The 21,925-nt window shown below is 43.3% G+C and overlaps 2 protein-coding genes and 1 long non-coding RNA gene across 3 annotated transcripts in view; all 3 read right to left on the bottom strand.

Annotated features, from left to right (window-relative positions):
• The window catches only part of LOC311126690, an 8,520-nt gene extending 6,239 nt beyond the window's left edge, over positions 1-2,281 (bottom strand). The window contains exon 1 of the long non-coding RNA XR_014613060.1: positions 2,108-2,281. This is a non-coding gene — a long non-coding RNA (uncharacterized lncRNA). The remainder of the gene's footprint in view (positions 1-2,107) is intronic.
• Positions 2,282-8,931: 6,650 nt separating this feature from the next.
• Positions 8,932-11,834, bottom strand: LOC311126692 (NLR family CARD domain-containing protein 3-like; the record flags this gene model as incomplete). Its single annotated transcript, XM_084200686.1, has 3 exons — positions 10,391-11,834; positions 9,967-10,140; positions 8,932-9,121 (listed from the first exon to the last, which is right to left on the bottom strand). Exons 1-3 carry the CDS (start codon positions 11,734-11,736, stop codon positions 8,932-8,934), a joined length of 1,710 nt encoding a protein of 569 aa, XP_084056812.1. The 5' UTR covers positions 11,737-11,834.
• A 1,380-nt stretch (positions 11,835-13,214) lies between these two features.
• On the bottom strand, positions 13,215-21,710 carry LOC311126691 (uncharacterized protein; the record flags this gene model as incomplete). The annotated part of the gene is made up of 5 exons (XM_084200685.1): positions 21,629-21,710; positions 19,021-19,119; positions 13,997-14,113; positions 13,623-13,707; positions 13,215-13,493 (listed from the first exon to the last, which is right to left on the bottom strand). Exons 2-5 carry the CDS (start codon positions 19,101-19,103, stop codon positions 13,215-13,217), a joined length of 564 nt encoding a protein of 187 aa, XP_084056811.1. The 5' UTR covers positions 19,104-19,119; positions 21,629-21,710.
• Between the last annotated feature and the right edge of the window lie 215 nt (positions 21,711-21,925).

Raw genomic sequence — 21,925 nt, 5'->3', positions numbered from 1 at the left:
TGTGTGTGTGTCCTGTGTGTGTCTGTCCAGTGTGTGTGTGTGTGTCCAGTGTGTGTGTTTGTGGGTCCAGTGTGTGTGTGTGTGCGTGTGCGTTTGTGTCCAGTGTGTGTGTGTCCAGTGTGTGTGTGTGTGTGTGGGTCCAGCGTGTGTGTGTGTCCTGTGTGTGTGTGTGTCGAATGTGTGTGTGTCCAGTGTATGTGTGTGTGTCTCCAGTGTGTGTGTGTGTGCATTGTGTGTTGGTGTGTGTTTGCGTGTGTGTCCAGTGTGTGTGTGTCCAGTCTGTTGTTGTGTGTCCAGTGTGTGTGTGTGTGTGTGTCCAGTGTGTATGTGCAGTGTGTGTTCGTGTTTGTGTGCGTTTGTGTCCAGTGTGTGTGTGTCCAGTGTGTGTGTGTGTGTGTGTCTAGTGTGTGTGTGTGTGTCCAGTGTGTGTGTGTGTGTGTGTGTGTCCAGTGTGTGTGTGTGTTTGTCCAGTGTGTGTCAAGTGTTTGTCCAGCGTGTGTGCGTGTGGGTCCAGTGTGTGTGTGTGTGTGTGTGTGTGTGTGCGTTTGTGTCCAGTGTGTGTTTGTGTGTGTCCTGTATGTGTGTGTGTGTCCTGTGCGTGTGTGAGTTTGTGTGTGTGTGTGTGTTTTTCCAGTGTGTGTTTGTGTGTGTCCAGTGTATGTGTGTGTATGTGTGTGGGATCAGTGTGTGTGTGTGTGCGTGTGTGTGTGTGTGAGTGTCCTGTGTGTGTTTGTCCAGTGTGTGTGTGTGTATCCAGTGTGTGTGTGTGTGTGTGTGTGTGTCCAGTGTGTGTGTGTGTGTCCAGTGTGTGTATTGTGTGTGTCCAGTGTATGTTTTTGTGGGTCCAGTGTGTGTGTGTGTGTGTGTGTGTGTGTGTGTGCGTTTGTGTCCAGTGTGTGTGTGTCCAGTGTGTGTGTGTGTGTGTGTGGGTCCAGTGTGTGTGTGTGTGTCCTGTGTGTGTGTGTGTCCAGTGTGTGTGTGTCCAGTGTGTGTGTGTGTGTCCTGTGTGTGTGTCGAGTGTGTGAGTGTCCATTGTATGTGTGTGTGTCTCCAGTGTGTGTGTGTGCATTGTGTGTTGGTGTGTGTTTGCATTTGTGTCCAGTGTGTGTGTGTCCAGTGTGTGGTTGTGTGTCCAGTGTGTGTGTGTGTGTGTGTCCAGTGTGTGTGTGCAGTGTGTGTTCGTGTTTGCGTGCGTTTGTGTCCAGTGTGTGTGTGTCCAGTTTGTGTGTGTGTGTGTGTGTCTAGTGTGTGTGTGTGTGTGTCCAGTGTGTGTCCAGTGTGTGTGTGTCCAGTGTGTGTGTGTGTTTGTCCAGTGTGTGTCCAGTGTTTGTCCAGTGTGTGTGTGTGTGGATCCAATGTGTGTGTGTGTGTGTGTGTGTGTGTGTGTGTGTGCGTTTGAGTCCAGTGAGTGTTTCTTTGTGTGTGTGTGTGTGTGTCCTGTATGTGTGTGTGTGTCCTGTGCGTGTGTGAGTTTGTGTGTGTGTGTGTGTGTTTTTCCAGTGTGTGTGTGTGTGTCCAGTGTGTGAATGTGTATGTGTGTGGGTCCAGTGTGTGTGTGTGTGCGTGTGTGTGTGTGTGAGTGTCCTGTGTGTGTTTGTCCAGTGTGTGTGTGTGTGTATCCAGTGTGTGTGTCCAGCGTGTGTGTGTGTGTGTCCAGTGTGTGTCTAGTGTTTGTCCAGTGTGTGTATGTGTGGGTCCAGAATGTGTGTGTGTGTGTGTGTGTGTGTGCGTTTGTGTCCAGTGTGTGTTTGTGTGTGTGTGTCCTGAATGTGTGTTTGTGTCCTGTGTGTGTGTGTGTTTGTGTGTGTGTGTGTGTTTGTCCAGTGTGTGTGTGTTTGTGTGTGTGTGTATGTGTGTGGGTCCAGTATGTGAGTGTGTGCGTGTGTGTGTGTGTGTGTGAGTGTCCTGTGTGTGTTTGTCCAGTGTGTGTGTGGACACACACACACACACTGGACACACACACACACAGACACTGGACAAACACACACACCAACACACACACAGTCAGCATATAACTTAGTCCAAGTCGTGGTAAGAATGTTTGTCTTAACTAGCCTGATAACTCCAACATGTCTGATATGAACATTGACATAAACCCTCTACATACTTGAGTTTCTCCAGTCTGCAGTGTGGATCCTCCAGTCCAGCAGAGAGCAGTCTGACTCCTGAGTCTCCTGGGTGATTGTAGCTCAGGTCCAGCTCTCTCAGGTGTGAGGGGTTTGACTTCAGAGCTGAGACCAGAGAAGCACAGCCTTCCTCTGTGACTAGACAGCCTGACAGCCTGCAAAGAGTAAAATCGTATTAAAACCACACTGCTGGTCTTTTGTGGCTTTGTTTACCTGGCGCCGACGATAATGGCGGCCTCGCGACTAGCTCTTAGGAAACTTTGCAGTAATTATTTTTTTTGTACTATTTTTTACATTATTAGCTCAGAAAGTGTTTTGCCGGGAAAAACTATTGGATATCAGAGTGGCGTTAACTCACCAGCATTACGACCAGGAATACAACTTTCCCGAAGCAGATCCTTTGTTTGCTCTCCCCAGGGCAACTGAACTGATTCCAGCGGCTGACCCAAAACATCGCCGGCGGAGGAGAGGCACTCGGAGTGGCCTGCTGGTTCGACTTAGGAGGCGCGTACACCACCCACCGCTTCCGAGTATATTACTCGCTAATGTTCGATCTTTGATAAACAAGCTCGATGAACTCCGGGCAAGGATTTCTTTCTGCTCTCTTGGGATATTCTGTCGAAATCGGTCCAGCCAGATGGGTTCTCAGTTCATCGCGCCGACAGAAATAAATATCTCTCCGGGAAGCAGAAGGGCGGAGGTGTGTGTTTCATGATTAACGACTCATGGTGTAATTGTAGTAACATACAGGAACTCGAGTCCTTCTGTTCACCCGACCTAGAATACCTCACAATCAAATGCCGACCTTATTATCTCACAAGATAATTTTCTTTGGTTATAGTCACGGCCGTGTATATCCCCCCTCAAGCCGATACCACGACGGCCCTCAAAGAACTTCACTGGACCTTATGCAAACTGGAAACCACATATCCTGAGGCTGCATTTATTGTAGCCGGGGATTTTAACAAAGCAAATTTGAGGACTAGGCTGCCGAAGTTCTATCAACATATCAACTGTTGTACTCGCGCTGCCGAAATCCTCGACCATTGCTATTCGAACTTCAGGGATGGTTATAAGGCCCTCCCCCGCCCTCCTTTCGGCAAATCTGACCACTACTCCATTTTGCTTCCCCCTTCCTATATGCAGAATCTCAAACAGGAAGTACCCGTGCTAAGGACTATTCAACGCTGGTCTGACCAATCGGAATCCACGCTTCAAGATTGTTTTGATCACGCGGACTGGGATATGTTCCGGGTAGCTTCTGGAAATAATTTGAACGAATACACTGAAACGGTGACTGAGTTTATCAGGAAGTGTATAGGTGATGTTGTGCCCACTGTGAATATTAAAACCTTCCCTAACCAGAAACCGTGGATAGATGGCAGCATTCGCGCTAATCTGAAAGCGCGGACCACCGCATTCAACCATGGCAAGGTGACTGGGAATATGGCAGAATACAAACAGTGTAGCTACTCACTCCGCAAGGCAATTAAACTGGCAAAACATCAGTATAGAGACAAAGTGGAGTCGCAATTCAACGGCTCAGACATGAGACGTATGTGGCAGGGTCTACAGACAATCACAGACTACAAAAGGAAAACCAGCCACGTCGCCGACACCGACGTCTCGCTTCCAGACAAGCGAAACACCTTCTTCGCCCGCTTTGAGGATAACACAGTGCCACTGACAAGGCCCACTACCAAGGACTGTGACCTCTCCTTCTCTATGGCCGACGTGATTAAGACATTTAAGCATGTTAACCCCCGCAAGACTGCCGGCCCAGACGGCATCCCTAGCTGCGTCCTCAGAGCATGCGCAGACCAGCTGGCTGGTGTGTTTACGGACATATTCAATCTCTCCCTTTCCCAGTCTGCTGTTCCCACATGCTTCAAGATGGCCACCATTGTTCCTGTGCCCAAGAAAGCAAAGGTAACTGAACTAAATGACTATCGCCCCGTAGCACTCACCTCTGTCATCATGCAGTGCTTTGAGAGACTAGTCAAGGATCATATCACCTCTACCTTACCTGTCACCCTAGACCCACTTCAATTTGCTTACCGCCCCAATAGATCCACAGACCATGCAATCGCCATCACACTGCACACTGCCCTATCCCATCTGGACAAGAGGAATACCTATGTAAGAATGCTGTTCATTGACTATAGCTCAGCATTCAACACCATAGTACCCTCCAAGCTCATCATTAAACTCGAGGCCCTGGGTCTGAACCCCGCCCTGTGCAACTGGGTCCTGGACTTCCTGAGGGGCCGCCCCCAGGTGGTGAAGGTAGGAAACAACATCTCCACTTCACTGATCCTCAACACAGGTGCCCCACAAGGGTGTGTGCACAGCCCCCTCCTGTACTCCCTGTTCACCCATGACTGCGTGGCCAAGCACGCCTCCAACTCAATCATCAAGTTTGCAGACGACACAACAGTACTTGGCTTGATTACCAACAATGACGAGACCGCCTACAGGGAGGAGGTGAGGACTCTGGGAGTGTGGTGCCAGGTAAAAATAAACTCTCACTCAACATCAACAAAACAAAGGAGATGATCGTGGACTTCAGGAAACAGCAGAGGGTGCACCCCCCTATCCACATCGACGTGACCGCAGTGGAGAAGGTAGAAAGCTTCAAGTTCCTTGGCGTACACATCACCGACAAACTGAAATGGTCCACCCACGCAGACAGTGTGGTGAAGAAGGCGCAACAGAGCCTCTTCAACCTCAGGAGGCTGAAGAAATTCGGCTTAGCACCTAAAACCCTCACAAACTTTTACAGATGCACAATTGAGAGCATCCTGTCGGGCTGTATCACCGCCTGGTATGGCAACTGCACCGCCCACAACCGCAGGGCTCTCCAGAGGGTGGTGCGTTCTGCCGAACGCATTACCGGGGGCAAACTACCCGCCCTCCAAGACACATACAGCACCCGATGTCACAGGAAGGCCAAAAAGATCATCAAGGACATCAACCACCCGAGCCAAAGCCTGTTCACCCCGCTATCATCCAGAAGGCGAGGTCAGTACAGGTGCATCAAAGCTGGGACCGAGAGAATGAAAAACAGCTTCTATATCAAGGCCATCAGACTGTTAAATAGCCATCACTAGCAGATTAGAGGCTGCTGCTGCCTATTGAAATCACTGGCCACTTTAAGAAATGGAACACTAGTCACTTTAATAATGTTTACATATCTTGCACTACTCATCTCATATGTATATACTGCATTCTATTCTATAATATTCTACTGTATCTTAGTCCATGCCGCTCTGTCATTGCTTGTTCATATATGTATATATTCTTAAATCCCATTCCTTACTAGTTTTGTGTGTTTTAGGTATATGTTGTAAAATTGTTAGATATTACTTGTTAGATATTACTGCACTGTTGGAGCTAGATGCACAAGCATTTCGCTACACCCGCTATAACATCTGCTAAACAAGTGTATGTATCAAATACACTTTGATTTGATTTGATTTGAAATAGTGGCATTATATTTTTTCAACATTTTCAGATATATCAGTGTCCTAAAACCTGCCTTATCTATTCATAAATGAATGTATCATTATTAGACATTATCATAATATTGCTTGAAGAGAGAAAAATTTATAGTACGAATATTTGAGTAGACTGACCAGAGCAGTTTAAAAAGCAGTATCAGTCAAAAGAGACAGTGAGGTATCAGATTTAGATTGTATTTGTCACGATCGTCTTGAAGCGAAGTAGACCAATACGCAGCGTGTTGCACGAACATGGTGATCTTTATTATCGACAGCGATAAAAAGCACACTAAACAAAACAAATACATGACTCGTGAAGTCCACGGTGACACTGACCGAACACGGAACAAAAACCCACAAACACAAAGTGAAACACAGACAGTTAAATATGGCTCCCAATCAGAGACAACCAGCACACAGCTGACACTCGTTGCCTCTGATTGGGAGTCACTCAGTCAAACATAGAAACAGACTAACTAGAACCCCCAACATAGACATAACCACATAGAACAAACACACTCTGGCTCAACAAATAGAGTCCATTAGCCAGGGTGTGACAGTACCCCCCCCTAAAGGCGCGGACTGCGACCGCGCCTCAAAAACGCAAAACAGGGGAGGGCTGGGTGGGCATACCTCCTCGGCGGCGGTTCTGGCTCCTCCAATAAACCCCCCATAGCGCCCCTGGTCCGGTCTGGTCCCGCTGGCTGGAGCTGACCTGGACGTAGCAGGAGCGGCTAGCTTCAGCTCCGTTGTGGAGCCGTTGACCGGTACCTGATTAGGCACCGGTGACCCAGGCACGGGTTGTGCCGGACAGACGACGCGCACCCCTGGCTTGGCGCGCGAGGCAGGAAAGGACCGGACCTGGCTGACGATGCGCACCCCTGGCCTGGTGCGTGGAGCAGCCACGGGCCGGACCGGGCTGACGACTCGCACCCCTGGCTTTGTGCGTGGAGCCGGAACGGGCCTCACCGGACTGACGACTCGCACCCCTGGCTTGGTGCGTGGAGCCGGAACGGGCCTCACCGGACTGACGACTCGCACCCCTGGCTTGGTGCGAGTAGCAGGAACGTTCTGGACCAGGCTGACGACTCGCACCCCTGGCTTGGTGCGAGTGGCAGGAACAGGCTGGACCAGGCTGATGACTCGCACCCCTGGCTTGGTGCGAGTGGCAGGAACAGGCCGGGCCGGGCTGGCGACTCGCACCCCTGGCTTGGTGCGAGTGGCAGGAACAGGCCGGGCCGGGCTGGCGACGCGCACCGTCTGTTTGGTGCGAGTGGCAGGAACAGGCCGGGCCGGGCTGGCGACGCGCACCGTAGGTTTGGTGCGAGTGGCAGGAACAGGCCGGGCCGGGCTGGCGACGCACACCGTAGGTTTGGTGCGAGTGGCAGGAACAGGCCGGGCCGGGCTGACGACGCACACCGTAGGTTTGGTGCGTGGAGCAGGAACAGGCCGGGCGACGCACACCGTAGGCTTGGTGCGTGGAGCAGGAACAGGCCGGGCTGGGCTGGCGACGCACCCCGTAGGTTTGGTGCAGGGAGCAGGAACAGGCCGGGCCGGGCTGGCGACGCACACCGTAGGTTTGGTGCGAGTGGCAGGAACAGGCCGGGCCGGGCTGACGACGCACACCGTAGGTTTGGTGCGTGGAGCAGGAACAGGCCGGGCGACGCACACCGTAGGCTCGGTGCGGGAAGCAGGAACAGGCCGGGCCGGGCTGACGACACGCACCACAGGCTCGATGCGAGGAACAGGAACAGGCCGGACCGTACTGGGGACACACACCACTGGCCCTACGCAGGGATCAGGAACGGGCCGGACCGGACTGGTAACACACCCCAGTACCTCTCGCCGTGCCTCCACACTTTCCCTCTCCTCTGTGACCAGTGGCCCCCTTAACCTGGCGGCCTCCTCTGCACACCCGCTGGACCGCTCCATCGCGGCCTCCTGCTGCCCCGTCGTCCACGTCGTGAGCCCCCCCTTAAAAAATTTCTGGGGTTCTCTCCTCCCCGTGGACCAGGCCTCCCTAGTTCTCGCCAGACTCTCACCCCACTGCTTCCAAGTCCAACCTCTCTGCTCTTCACTTGGCTTGGCCCAGTCGAGACTTTTAATCCACTGCTCCATAGACCAGCCCCTCTTCTCTTCACTTAGCGGGGCCCAGTCGAAACTCCTACTCCACTGATCCCAGGTCCTTCCTCTCTCCTCTTCACACTGCTTGGTCCCGTTTTGGTGGGTTTTTCTGTCACGATCGTCTTGAAGCGAAGTAGACCAATACGCAGCGTGTTGCACGAACATGGTGATCTTTATTATCAACAGCGATAAAAAGCACACTAAACAAAACAAATACACGACTCGTGAAGTCCACGGTGACACTGACCGAACACGGAACAAAAACCCACAAACACAAAGTGAAACACAGACAGTTAAATATGGCTCCCAATCAGAGACAACCAACACACAGCTGACACTCGTTGCCTCTGATTGGGAGTCACTCAGTCAAACATAGAAACAGACTAACTAGAACCCCCAACATAGACATAACCACATAGAACAAACACACTCTGGCTCAACAAATAGAGTCCATTAGCCAGGGTGTGACAGTATTGAGTATACAGTCCACACTATATCTATTTTGACAGTGAAGCTACCATTTTAAATGTGGCTCTGTACTCCAGCATTGTGGATTTGAGATCAAATGTTTCATATGAGGTGAAAGTATATAATGTCACCTTTTATTTGAGGGAATTTTCATACATATCTGTTTCACCATTTAGAAAAATTAAAGCACTTTATGTATCTAGTCCCCCTATTTGAAGAAGTCATAAGTATTCTGACCAATTCACTAATAGTGTAATAAAGTAGTCAGAAGTTTAGTATTTGTTCCCAAACTCGCATTTGCAGTTTGTTTTGGTTGTGTTTTGTGTTATGTTTTACACAATAGTAACTGAATGGTGGATGATGACCGGATTAATCTTCTGTCTAAGTGAGTAGATAACATGTTTCTAAACACTACCAAATTATCCTAATGACGCCATGATGAAGAAAAATAATGAATGAATCATGAATAATAATGAATGAGAAAGTTACAGAGGCTACAACAAAACATGCTAACCTCTCACCATTAACATCAAATAAAAGGTGACATTCTGTACTGTCACCTAATATGAAACGTTTTATCTCAAATCTAAATTGCTGGAGCATAGCACCAAATTTAAAACTGTAAGCTTCACTGTCCAAACACATATGGTGTGGACTATGTGTGCCTGGTAAACACATGTGGATCTGGTGAACAGTTATCACTTCTTGACCAACTACAGGAATACTGACCTCAGAGTCTCCAGTTTACAGTGTGGATTCCCCAGTCCAGCAGAGAGCAGCTTCACTCCTGAATCCTTCAGGTCATTGTTACTCAGATCCAGCTCTCTCAGGTGTGAGGGGTTTGACTTCAGAGCTGAGACCAGAGAAGCACAGCCTTCCTCTGTGACGAGACAGCCTGACAGCCTGCAAAGAGTTAAATCATATTAAAACCACACTGCTATTCTTTGGTGGTGATAATAGTGGCAGTATATTTTTTTTAACATATTCAGATATATCAGTGTCCTAAAACCTGCCATATCTATTAATAAATTAATGAGTGTTTCATTATTAGAAATTATCATAATATTGCTTGTAGAGAGAAACATGTATAGTACGAATATTTGAGTAACTGACCAGAGCAGTTTAAAAAGTAGTATCAGTCAAAAGACAGACAGTGAGGTATCAGATTTAGATTGTATTGAGTATACAGTACAAAGCATATCTATTTTGACAGTGTAGCTAACATTTTAAATTTGGCTGTATACTCCAGCATTTTGGAATTGAGATCAAATGTTTCATATGAGGTGACAGTATATAATGTCACCTTTAATTTGAGGGTATTTTTATAGTCTGTTTTCCATTTAGAAAAATAAAAGCCCTTTATGTATCTAGTCCCCATTTTTCAAGAAGTCATAAGTATTCTGACCAATTAACTTACAGTTTATTAAAGAAGTCAAAAGTATAGTATTTTGGTCCCATATTCTTTGAAAGCAATGCCTACATCAAGCCTGTGACTGCCATGACTAAGAACAATCATGAATGAATCATGAATAATAATGAGTGAGAGAGTTACAGAGGCTACAACAAAACATACTAACCTCTCACCATTAACCTCAAATAAAAGGTGACATTCTGTTCTGTTGCCCAATATGAAACATTCTATCTCAAATCCAAAATGCTGGAGCATAGCACCAAATGTAAAACTGTAAGCTGCACTGTCCAAACACGTATGGTGTGGACACATGTTGACCAACTACAGGAATACTGACCTCAGAGTCTCCAGTTTACAGTGGGGATTCCCCAGTCCAGCAGAGAACAGCGTAACTCTTGAATCCTTCAGGTCATTGTTACTCAGATGCAGCTCTCTCAGGTGTGAGGGGTTTGACTTCAGAGCTGAGACCAGAGAATCACAGCCTTCCTCTGTAACTCCACAGCCTGACAGCCTGCAAAGAGATCATCATGATTTCACGAATACACTGTTAATTTAACACCAGTAGCGTAGAAGGACAATGGTAGATGCATCTGGTTTATTCTCCCAAACAACATATAGATTCATCTTCCGTCTCCTAGAATTGTATGGATAATGTGAACACCAATGCAATGATTCAATATGTTATTCAATAATACAGCCTTTCTCTAAACTGAATATTTCTTCCTGATGATTAGTACTTAAATGTCATTTTATGTACTCACAGAGCAGCTCTGGAGGCTTTGACCACTGGCAGCAGCCGCAGAAGACCTTCCTCTGATCTGGAGTATTTCTTCAGGTCAAACACATCCAGCTCCTTTTCTGAAGTCAGCAACACAAAGACCAGAGCTGACCACTGTGCAGGTGACAGATTGGCTTCTGAGAGACTTCCTGATCTCAGGTAGCTTTGGATCTCCTCCACTAGAGAATGGTCATTCAGTTCATTCAGAGAGTGGAACAGATTGATGCACCTCTCTGGAGAGGGATTCTCCCTGATCTTCTCCTTGATGTACTTGACTGTTTCTTCATGGCTCTGTGAGCTGCTTCTTGTCTTTGTCAGTAGACCTCGTAAGTGCTTCTGATTGGACTCCAGTGAGAGGCCCAGAAGGAAGCGGAGGAAAAGGTCCAGGTTTCCCGTCTCACTTTGTAAGGCTTTATCCACAGCACTCTTGTAGACAGTAACTTCAGTAACTTGCGGTTCGGCCATTAGATTCTCATTGTTGTTGATGAATGAGAGGAACACATATACAGCAGCCAGAAACTCCTGAATGCTCAGATGAACGAAGCAGTACACCTTGTCCTGGTACAGCACACATTCCTCTTTAAAGAGCTGTGTGCACAATCCTGAGTACACTGAGGCTTCATTGACATCAATGCCAGCCTCTTTCAGGTCTTCTTCATAGAAAATCAGATTGCCATTCAGAAGCTGTTGAAAAGCCAGTTTTCCCAGTGACAGAATGCTCTCTTTATTCCAGTGTGGACCTGTCTCTTCTTTCCCAAGATACTTTTCATTCTTCTGTTTGGTATGAAACTCCACAAGGTGTGTGTACATCTCAGTCAGAGTCTTGGGCATCTCTTCTCTCTTATGTTTCAACATGGGTTCAAGGACTATTGCAGAAATCCAACAGAAGACTGGAATGTGGCACATGATGTGGAGGCTCCTTGAAGTCTTTATGTGTGAGATGATTCTGCTGGCCATGTCCTCATCATTGAATCTCTTCCTGAAGTACTCCTCCTTCTGTGGGTCATTGAACCCTCGTACCTCTGTCACCTGGTCAACACACACTGAAGGGATCTTATTGGCTGCTGCAGGTCGGGTAGTTATCCAGAGGAGAGCAGAGGGAAGCAGATTTCCCTTGATGAGATTTGTCAGCAGAACATCCACTGAGGTTGACTCTGTGACGTCACAACAAATCCTGTTCTTCTGGAAGTCTAGGGGCAGTCGGCACTCATCCAGACCATCAAAGATGAACAGAACTTTGTACTTGTCGTAGTTGGAGATTCTTGATTCTTTGGTTTCCATTGAGAAGTGACTGAGAAGTTCAATCAAAGTGTGTTCATCCCCGTTCATCAAATTCAGCTCCCGAAAAGGGAATGAAAATACAAATTGGACATCCTGATTTGCATTTCCTTCAGCCCAGTCCAGAATGAACTTCTGCACAGAGACTGTTTTTCCAATGCCAGCGACTCCCTTTGTCAGCACAGTTCTGATAAGTTTTTCTTGTCCAGTTAAGGGTTTGAAGATGTCGTTACATTTGACTGCAGTCTCTGGTCTTGCTTGTTTCCTGGTTGTTGTCTCAATCTGTCTCAGCTCATGTTCATTATTGACCTCTCCTTTTCCACCCTCTGTGATGTAGAGCTCTGTGTAGATCCTATTGAGAAGTGTTGGGTTTCCTTGTTTAGCGATCCCCTCAAATACACATTGAAACTTCTTCTTTAGATTAGATTTGAGTTCACGTTGGCAAATCACAGCAAGCTCATCTGAATGAAGAAATAACACAGAAAATATTAATATTAGATATATTTTAATGCCTACAGTATTGTAGGACTGTGTTATGAACTGACTGTATTAATGTGTAAATATTTTCATTATGCATTCCACACTGGATTGACTGACTATATTATTATTATTAGTATTATTATTATTATTCGGTATTACTGATGGTGTCATTAATGTTGTCTATCTCGATCTCTGTTTTTCTCTCGGTCTCTCTCTGTCCCTCCTCTTCTCTCTGTCTAATTAATCACCACAACACATCCCTGCTGCTACTTGATGAGGTCAATAGGTGTTGTGTTAAGGCTGCTACAATATCATTGAGTTACTGATAGAATAATTTGGTAATGACTAATTATTACACTCCACTTTGTGAAATGTGTTAGAATCATAAGACTACTACCTAGTAATGTGTGAGCATAGGGCAAGTTAAGATTATGACATTGTGTTACTATTTAGCAATGTGAGTAGGAGTTAGGCCAGACAACAAAGAAGAAGGAGAACTGTTAGGCTAGACAACTTGTGACAACTGAGAAACCAAGATAAGGAAATAGCCCTCCCAATTTAGGGAGGGGAGAAACCGTTAGGCTTGGAAGAGAGTATGAAACATGTTGCAGGATATTGTGAGAACGGCGATAACTAAAAAAATGCAGCCTGCCCGAGCAAGGAGTAGACTATGATAAGAATGTGTGTGTGTGTGTGTGTGTGTGTGTATGTGTGTGTGTGTGTGTATGTGTATGTGTGACCTGATGGCAGAGGAAAATCACATGAGCTAAACCCAGGTGTGAGCTTACAAGATGTGTACAGTGGAAAAATACAGCCCGCCTAAAGTGGGGTGGGATTTTTGTATGACGTGTGTGTATAAAAGATGGACTCTGAAATTGTAATGACAGAATTCTCTGAATAAAGACCTGGCTATTAACCTGAGGCTCTGTCCGTTTCTTGATCCAAAAGCCTTACAACCTTTTGGGAGACGCACAGAGACACTGAAATAGTTAGTTAATACATTATCAAACAGTTACACAGCTACTTTAGCTGTACTTTAGCTACAGCTTTTAAATGTTTTTTATAAAACAGCATTCAACATGAGGCAGACAGCTCTTACTTTTCTCCAGTGTGTCAGCAAGCTCCTTCTGGTTCATTTTCCTCAGGATGTGCAGTGTGATCTTCAGAGCCCCCTCTCTGGCACTGCTCTCCTGCTTCTCATCTTCAGCATCCACCACTTCCTTATTCTGCTTCTGACTCCCAAAGCCTTCTGGGAATTCTGGACTAAGAATCCTCTTGAACCTGTTCAGCTCGTTCTTCACAAATGTCATCATATTCTCTTCAAGCAACTGAAATAAAAAAAGTAAATCAGTTAAGCAAGAGAAGAAATGCTTTCTCATTAACACATTAATGAATGATTGACAGATCAACTTTACTTGAGGTAAACAAAAGCAAATGTACAAAACAGGACCACATACACTGAATATGGAGGCCAGATCTGTTTGATGACTCTGGGAAGACTGACCACTGAGAATCTCTGACTCTGATCTCTCCTGTTGGTTTCTGTGGACAAAACATCCAAGGAGTGCACACACACACACACACACACACACACACACACACACACACACACACACACACACACACACACACACACACACACACACACACACACACACACAGGGAGGGAATGTTGTGTTTGTTTAATATTGTTTTAGGACTATGAAAATTGAAAAAAAGATTAGCCTATTGATTATGAAAACAACAAAAATAAATGGGAAAATTGGAGAGGAGATATGACTAGAGACGGTGTTGTTTAACTCACTGACCATGACCCATGAGTTCTTCTTACCTTTGTTCAGTAGAAAAGTCTCCCTCTCTGAAGTATATAGGAGGTTCCATAGACTTGTCACTCTTCATGGACACACAGCTGGGTACAGGGGAGGCTGGTCTCTCCTGCTTGATTGGACTTCAACACAACAGAGACAAACATTACATCTCTCATCTACTCTGAGCTCAGATGGGGAAACATATGAAGAGTTTCATTCCAAAACGCTATATGTCCATTTTCAGAAATGTTGGTAAATTAGCTTTTATTGTTTAAAGAAATAATGAAATAGATTGGTGTGTTTTTTCACTAGCTAATCATAGTATGAGATTGTTCAATGAAAGACATGTATTTGTTTAAAATCTATCACTTGATGGTTTCATTTCAGAGAGACAAATAATCATGTTTTTTTGCAAAATGCTATATATCTGCCTCACTCTCAGAGAAATAAGTAGTACTGCTAGGTTTTACACAGTAATAATATATATCTGCCTCACTCTCAGAGAAATAAGTAGTACTGCTAGGTTTTACACAGTAATAATATATATATATATATCTGTCTCACGCTCAGAGAAATAAGTAGTACTGCTAGGTTTTACACAGTAATAATATATCTGCCTCACTCACAGAGAAATAAGTAGTACTGCTAGGTTTTACACAGTAATAATAATCAAAAAGAACGCTCAATCGAGGTGTTACTTTGGCAGATAATGTCACCCATCTAAATAAATCGTTTATTTTTTATTTTTTATACACCTACTGGAGAGCTCTTATTTATCTACAGTGGTGTTACTTTGGCAGATAATGTCACCCATCTAAATAAATAGTTTTTAAAAATATATATATAGTTAACTAAATGTATGTTGTTTTTGGTTTATGTCAGTTTCATTGTGTTATGCTATAAATGGTTATTTTATGGTTGTAAGTGGTAAAATGAATTACTTCTTTAGTAAGGATATACTTTATTCAGTACTACTGCAGTTGTAAATAATTCCAATAGATGGTATCATAAGACCATGAATGACATTTCAGAAGATCAGTTTAGTTTCCTCCCTGGATACACCACCACTCCCCCTCACAGGAAAACTCCTGCACACGCTTTTTACTGTCCCTTTCCACACTGCTAACGCAAGAGGAACGACTGAAAAAGCATTTAACACATTAGTGTGAAGTAATATAATGATGATTCATGTTTATTATTAGCTGTTTTTATGCTCATGTTTTGAAATTATACTTCATTACTATAACGATTATCAATAAGCCTGAACATTAATTTAGTCACCTCTGGTCGAGAAAAACGTATTTTCCTAGTACATTCATTGTCAGATTCATCAACCAGCAGCGAGCACTCTGCCTTCTAGCGCAAGCGAGGGGCATGTTGAGGTACATTTGCTAACCGGGAGGGTTGCATGATGTAATTTATTGGTGGGCTGGAAGACGCACTCTTGTCTTTTCTATTCCGAGGTTGTTTACTCCCAATATAAGATATTAAGATCATGTTTTAAAATGCGTGTATACTAGGGTTGAGGTTAGCGCATCTGACTAGTGATTATTTACCTGGGGTTCAACACCTGCTATAGTCACTATTTAATTGCTCTTCCAAAAGCAACACAGGCGTAATACGAGATATATAGCTAACTAAAGTAATGAGTGACCATTTTAGAAAATCATGGGACATATATTCTTTGGTTTCATTATATTTTATGTTAATCATATTGTTGCTTGTAGCCTATAACTGATGCTTCATTGTGTTATGCTGCCATCTATTGGAAATATTTAGCAATTAAAAGTTATTAATTCACGTACAGACATTGGTGTGGCAGTTGAGAAATAAAGTTTATTTTTCTTGTTAATTCCTTAGATCAGTTTCAAACCTGCCCCACCTATCCCACGACAATTGCTGGACTTTCACATAGAAGTTACTAGGTCACCCAGTTCAAACCACATTTGAAAAATAAAACTAATGTGGCTTGTTTATCAAGTGTTCTGCCTTGTTACGGCTATAATAGGTTATAAGTAGGGTAAGAGTTTCTGTATAGCACTTTGTGACATCTGCTGGTGTAAAAAGGGCTTTATAAATAGATTTGATTGATTGTTAGGTTTAGGGTTTTTATGGCAAAACACAGTATGGGTTTATAGCTCTCTTGCTCCTCCCTGTGGCCGTCTGTTAGTACTACATACCTCATTCACGACACCTGCTAGGCTCATAATCTGAGGTAGCAACTGCGTCAGATCTACAAATCCATTAGCTAGACCACCCGATTAGACAACAATCACCCCATTATATCCATTTGGTTTGCAACTCAGTGAACCTGCGCAGCATTCACTCAATTTGATGCCTATGAACGAAGATTTCGATGCATATCAAATTACCCAGCAGCCATTTAGAAACTACAAGTCGTCAAAAAAATTGTTATTTCTAAATTTATAAATGTCTTCTGGCTGTTTAAATCGGCCACATCTTGAAAAAGAGGACAGGGACATGCGTTTTGTTTAGATTGTACATAAATATGGTTAACCATGACCAGAAAAATGTTTAATGTTTGATGGCTATCACTTCTTAGACTGTGGCTCGCCACAACGTGTACTCAGGTTAACAGTGAGCGTGCTCACAAAGTAGCCGTAACCTTGTTAATAATAAGTTACCTGAGGTAAACCTACAGGGTTAACGCTCACCAAGTAGCCCTAACCTTGTTAATAATCAGTTACCTTAGGTAAACCTACAGGGTTAACGCAGGCAGGTCTCATTGATAACAATAGTGAAGCTGGCATTGTGATGCAGAACAATGGGCTGGGAATAGAACGTTCGGAAGGCGAGTCGGTGCCACGGAGCTCAATAGAATTAATAGTTGTTGTTAGGGTGAAAAATGCCCTGAAATAAGGCCTGTTTTTGTATGCGATTACTTCATCACAAGGGACATAAGGTAATATTATGAAACTGGGATCCATGGCGGATGCATTTAACTAGTTTTTATCAGGAAAAAAAAGCGTAAAAAATGTAATGGGGCCCAGTTGAGGCGCCCCGAAAATAATATTCAAAAGTTCGGTCCTTGGACACAGAGGGGTTAAACACTAAAGTTACCGTCCATCTAGTGAAGAGAGGAGAACCAGACAGAGGAAGCGTAGCCAGCATCCATCAACGAGAGAGGGAGAAGCCCTCCACGGTATTTAACAGGTGGAAGAAACAACCATGGAGCTCCATCGGTTCACAAGAAATGCAGGCAGCCGGTGATGATATAGTGGTAGCTAGGATAACTAGGATGCTGCTGGTAGAGTAGCTAGCTTAGCTAGCTGTACCGACTAGCTTGGCTAACTAGCAGGTAGTCCGTCTGTCCCTCGTCTCCAGGATGATGACGAATCCGGTGAACCACAAAATGAAACAAGGATAGCGAGTGAAAAGGTTCTGGCTACACTCATACTGTCCCTGACCAAAAAGCAAACTAAACAATGAACTCCGGCATCTCAACACTGTATCGAACTGCGTCGTTGTTCCCCAAGATCACCTCAGCCCACTCTGCGCCTAACTGGACAATATCCTTGGCGCCACACCGTACGTGGACACGGACAGTTCTGTACCGGGACACGGGCAGTTCCAGAACGCGGACATGAGCAGTGCAACACAATAAACTAAACCGAGTCTTTACAGTGGCTTACATTAGTAATATTCATTTATTTATTTGTATATGTAAAACAAATATTCTAAGTTTTTTTATAACAATATTTTGAGATCTGGGCCCATATCCACAAAGTGTCTCAGAGTAGAAAATTGGTCGTATAAGTGCTGAGAATAAAGACATTTTAGTCCTACTCTTATGGGTATAAATTAAAGCTATGCATGAAGCCTCTAGTCCCACCTAGACGGCAGATATTTAGGACACCTCATGAGCTGTCCTAACCAGTTAAGAGTTAACAGCAGGTGTCTTGATAATACTATAGAATAATGCAGTGAGTCAGTGGTTCCTGCGCCACTTGTAATTGCTTTGCAGTAGTTAAAAATAATATATATGATCAATCCATAAATAATATAGACCTACATGCAACAGTATGTCTTGTGCTTTTGGCAATGATTTATGTATAATAATTATGTATAAGTGATACCATTAATGTCTACATAGCATGTTGTCTTCATTTTGGCATATTAACTCATGCTTATTTTTCTGAAGGTTAACTCAGGTATTCACCCAGCGGCGAAGGAGTTGGAGCTGTGGCAGGAGTTGGACCTATGGCAGAAAGGTGGCTGGTTCGAATCCCGGGCCGGGTGCTGGAGAAAACGGGTGGACTTGATCTGACCACTGGAGGGCTGCTGGGTTCACATCGTCAAAACAATTACCTTTTGTTGATCAGAACTCTAGAGGTTCTTCTTCACTGAACCCAAAAATATATCTAACTTTTAGTGGTTCCATATATTAAGGAAGTGATAGAAGCCTTTTTGGTTATATAAGGAACCTTCTTTTCTAAGTGTATAATAAACACGTTTTTCTTTTGATTATTTAATTACCTACATCATGTTATTTCAAGTTATCCCTTTGGAGCGCAACATCACATTGTTAAAAAAGAATCCTAAATTGGCCATGGCTATAAATTGGGCAATTGAAGGCATCTAGGGCGAAATATGTGTTCGATGAAAATGAACATTGTATGCAACGTTGTAGGCAACATTATTGACAAGGGACTTGATGCCTACGATGCCAAAGCTATTTAGAGTTGTTAAACGGGTGTGAAGAGTGTGTTGGTATAACAGTAATATTGTCAAAATTCCGCTTGTAACAACCATCAGAATTGGTTAAATAAATATGCATTCCATTATATTAGGCAATAATGAAGAGTAGGCAAAGTGGTCGTGTCATGTGAAAATTCTATCAAATGTTTTACATTGCAACAAGTACAGTCAGGTTGCCGCGGAACCCCTGCAGTACCTCCGCTGACCCCGGATTGAGAACTCCTGATTTAGTAGATGCTCTTATCCAGAGCGATTTACGATAGCTCTTAATATAGCTATTTATTTTAGAAATAAACTTAACAAATTCTTCATAAAATTGTTATCTCACCTCTTAGCTTTGGTGTCATGTTCCACAGAGAGACGCATTTTAGAGGCAGGGCCCCCCTCCTCTCTCTCCCCAGAGAGACTCATTTTAGAGCACTGACCCCTAAACAGAGATGCAGCATGTTGGTTGTGGTGAACACAGTGACAACTCATTCTAGAATGTCAATTGTTCTCTTTTACTCATGATCTCTTAGAAATAAAACATTTACTAACAGACAGTCGGGTGATTTAATTTAATCACATGAACATTGTTACGTTCCTCAACAAGAAATAAAACATTGTCTCTCAAACAGAAGAAGGACCTAACAAAGAGTCATTAACAACAACCAAAACGAAACAGGTGGTTTTAGGAGGGGTTCTGAAAGACACTCATGGGGGTGTCCACTAGTGATGGGAAACAGAGGCTTTCTGAACGCTTTGGGGCTTTCACCAAATTGTGCCGAAAATGCCATTGATAGATTTGAGTGCTAATAAACAACATTTAGTTAGAATGTGGGGTTCACTTTTTGCCTCCAGGTTCACTATGTTTTGAAAAACGATGCATATGTGACTTTCAACGTAATATTTTTTATCTTTTGAAATATAATTTTGATATATTTTATGTTTGTTGCTTTATGTAATGGCATATATTTGAATGCTTTATGTAATGTATTTTATCTATTGAAATATAATTTTGATATAGCTTAACATTTAGTTTCATGGTGATTTATTATGTTTTTCAGAATCTCCAACCAAACTCTGAGATCAGTCTCTCCAGTACCCAGTCATCTGTCCATGAAGAGTGACATATCTATGGATCATCCTATACATTTTAGTGATAAATCAGGGACCTTTGACCCCAGGTAAGTTACTGGTCAGAATTGATGATATTACTATTGAAGAGGAGAATCTTCTAGATCTGAAACCAGATGTATTTTGTGTATCTGAGCATATCATTTGTTGTTTATGTTACATATTTTAATACACTGAGTGTACAACATTTTTCACAACATTTCCAATGGAGACCATCAGGTTGGTAAGTCATCATACTGTAGCTAAAACCTACTGTGATGACGACCTAACTTTATAATAGTTCGTAGCCTACCTAGCAGAATCTGCCCGTCTTTCTTTCAAAATCAACACATTTATCCATCTTCTTATGCAGTGGTGTAAAGTACATAAGTAAAATTACTTTAAAGTATCTGTACTTTACTATTTATATTTTTAACAACTTTTACTTTTACTTCACTACATTCATAAAGAAAATGATGTACTTTTTACTCCATACATTTTCCCTGACACCCAAAAGTACTCCTTACATTCAGAAAATGGTCCAATTCGCACTTATCAAGAGAGCATCGCTGGTCATCCCTACTGCCTCTGATCTGGCAGACTCACTAAACACATGCTTCCTTTGTAAATGATAAAAATTATGTCTGAGTGTTGGAAAGTGACCCTGGCTATCCATAAATGAAAATAACAAGAAAATTGTGCCGTCTGGTTTGCTTAATTTAAGGAATTTTAATTTTAATTATTCCTACTTTACTTTTACTCTTGATACTTAAGTATATTTTAGCAATTACATTTACTTTTGATACTTAAGTATATTTAAAATCAAATACTTTTAGACTTCTACTCAAGTAGTATTTTACTGGTGCCTTTCACATTTACATTAGTCATTTTCTATTAAGGAATCTTTAATTTTACTCAAGTATGAGAATTGACTACTTTTTCCACCACTGTTCTAATGTTCCATATGCACCACAGTTTGAACAGACATTTTGTAACTGCGTAGGCTACAAAGTTACTTTCAATTTCAAATAAGGAAATGAAGTTATAACGGTGACTGGGTAAATTAGTTTTGCATTGGCCGGCTCCCCGGGTGAGCAGATTTTGCACGTTTTAGACCATTCCATTGGTCCTTAAATTAAATGTCCACTCACCCGTAGCACCGGGCCATGCAAAACGAACAGTACCACTGTAGCAGGGCACTGAGACAGAGTTCGAAACCCAGAGGCGTTTAGACTTCAGGGAACGCTTCAAGGTGTCACCCCTTTACAACAGTTACCAGAGGGTGGCGCTAACAGTTAGTTGCATGCCACAGCAGTAACTCATGGCATTGTACCGAATCTTGCTTCAGTTTTTTTTTCTTATAGTCCTTCTTCAAGACATTTCTCTTACATTATTTTTGATAAACATATAATTTACTCTAAACCAGTTTTAGCTGTGTTTTTTTCCTCCAAAATATGATTTACTGTAGACCTTTAATAATTGTAAACAGGCCTACAAATCCAAAAGGTTTTAATTTGAGAATGTTCATTTGTATGCCTCAAATATTAAACTGTCTTAAATTATCTGATGATTAGTTGAATCAGGTGTGTAAATGCTGGGCAAGAACAAAATGATTGAGAAACCCTGAGATAAACATAAAACCCTATCATTTAAAAGCTCCTCCACCATCTTTACCAGACGTTTGACTGATAACATGTGATAACACTTTGAAAACTGCTGTCTGTCAGCAACTAAGCTCAAGCAGCAGTTCTACTAACTAGTAATATCTCATTCCAGGTATTCATTCTCTTACTCTGTCCATTAGAATAGATTATTGTTCAGAAATACTTAGAAATACTCACTTTATTTTTTTGTGCTCTCCATATAGCGTTTTCTGCTCAGTCGTCTTAAAATGGATCCTGTACAAAAGAACAACTTTACTTTCTGTTTCAGCTCAACAGTCTCCCCACCCTGATAATAAAGTGTTTTATTGGTATCTTCCACTAGATGGCAGTAAACACCTGCTTTAACTAGACTACGACTATGTGTTCGGTTTCATACATGCAGTTTCCCAGAGGAGGAGTGCTGATCTAGGATCAGGTCCCCCCTGTCCATTTAATCTTATTCATTATGATCTAAAAGGAAAAACTGATCCCAGA

Source organism: Coregonus lavaretus (genome assembly GCF_964263955.1).
Source record: "Coregonus lavaretus genome assembly, contig: HAP1_SCAFFOLD_2768, whole genome shotgun sequence".
In the NCBI taxonomy this organism is placed as follows: domain Eukaryota; kingdom Metazoa; phylum Chordata; class Actinopteri; order Salmoniformes; family Salmonidae; genus Coregonus; species Coregonus lavaretus.
Note: the sequence above shows the minus strand (reverse complement) of the source record. Positions and strands in the feature narration are given on the sequence as shown.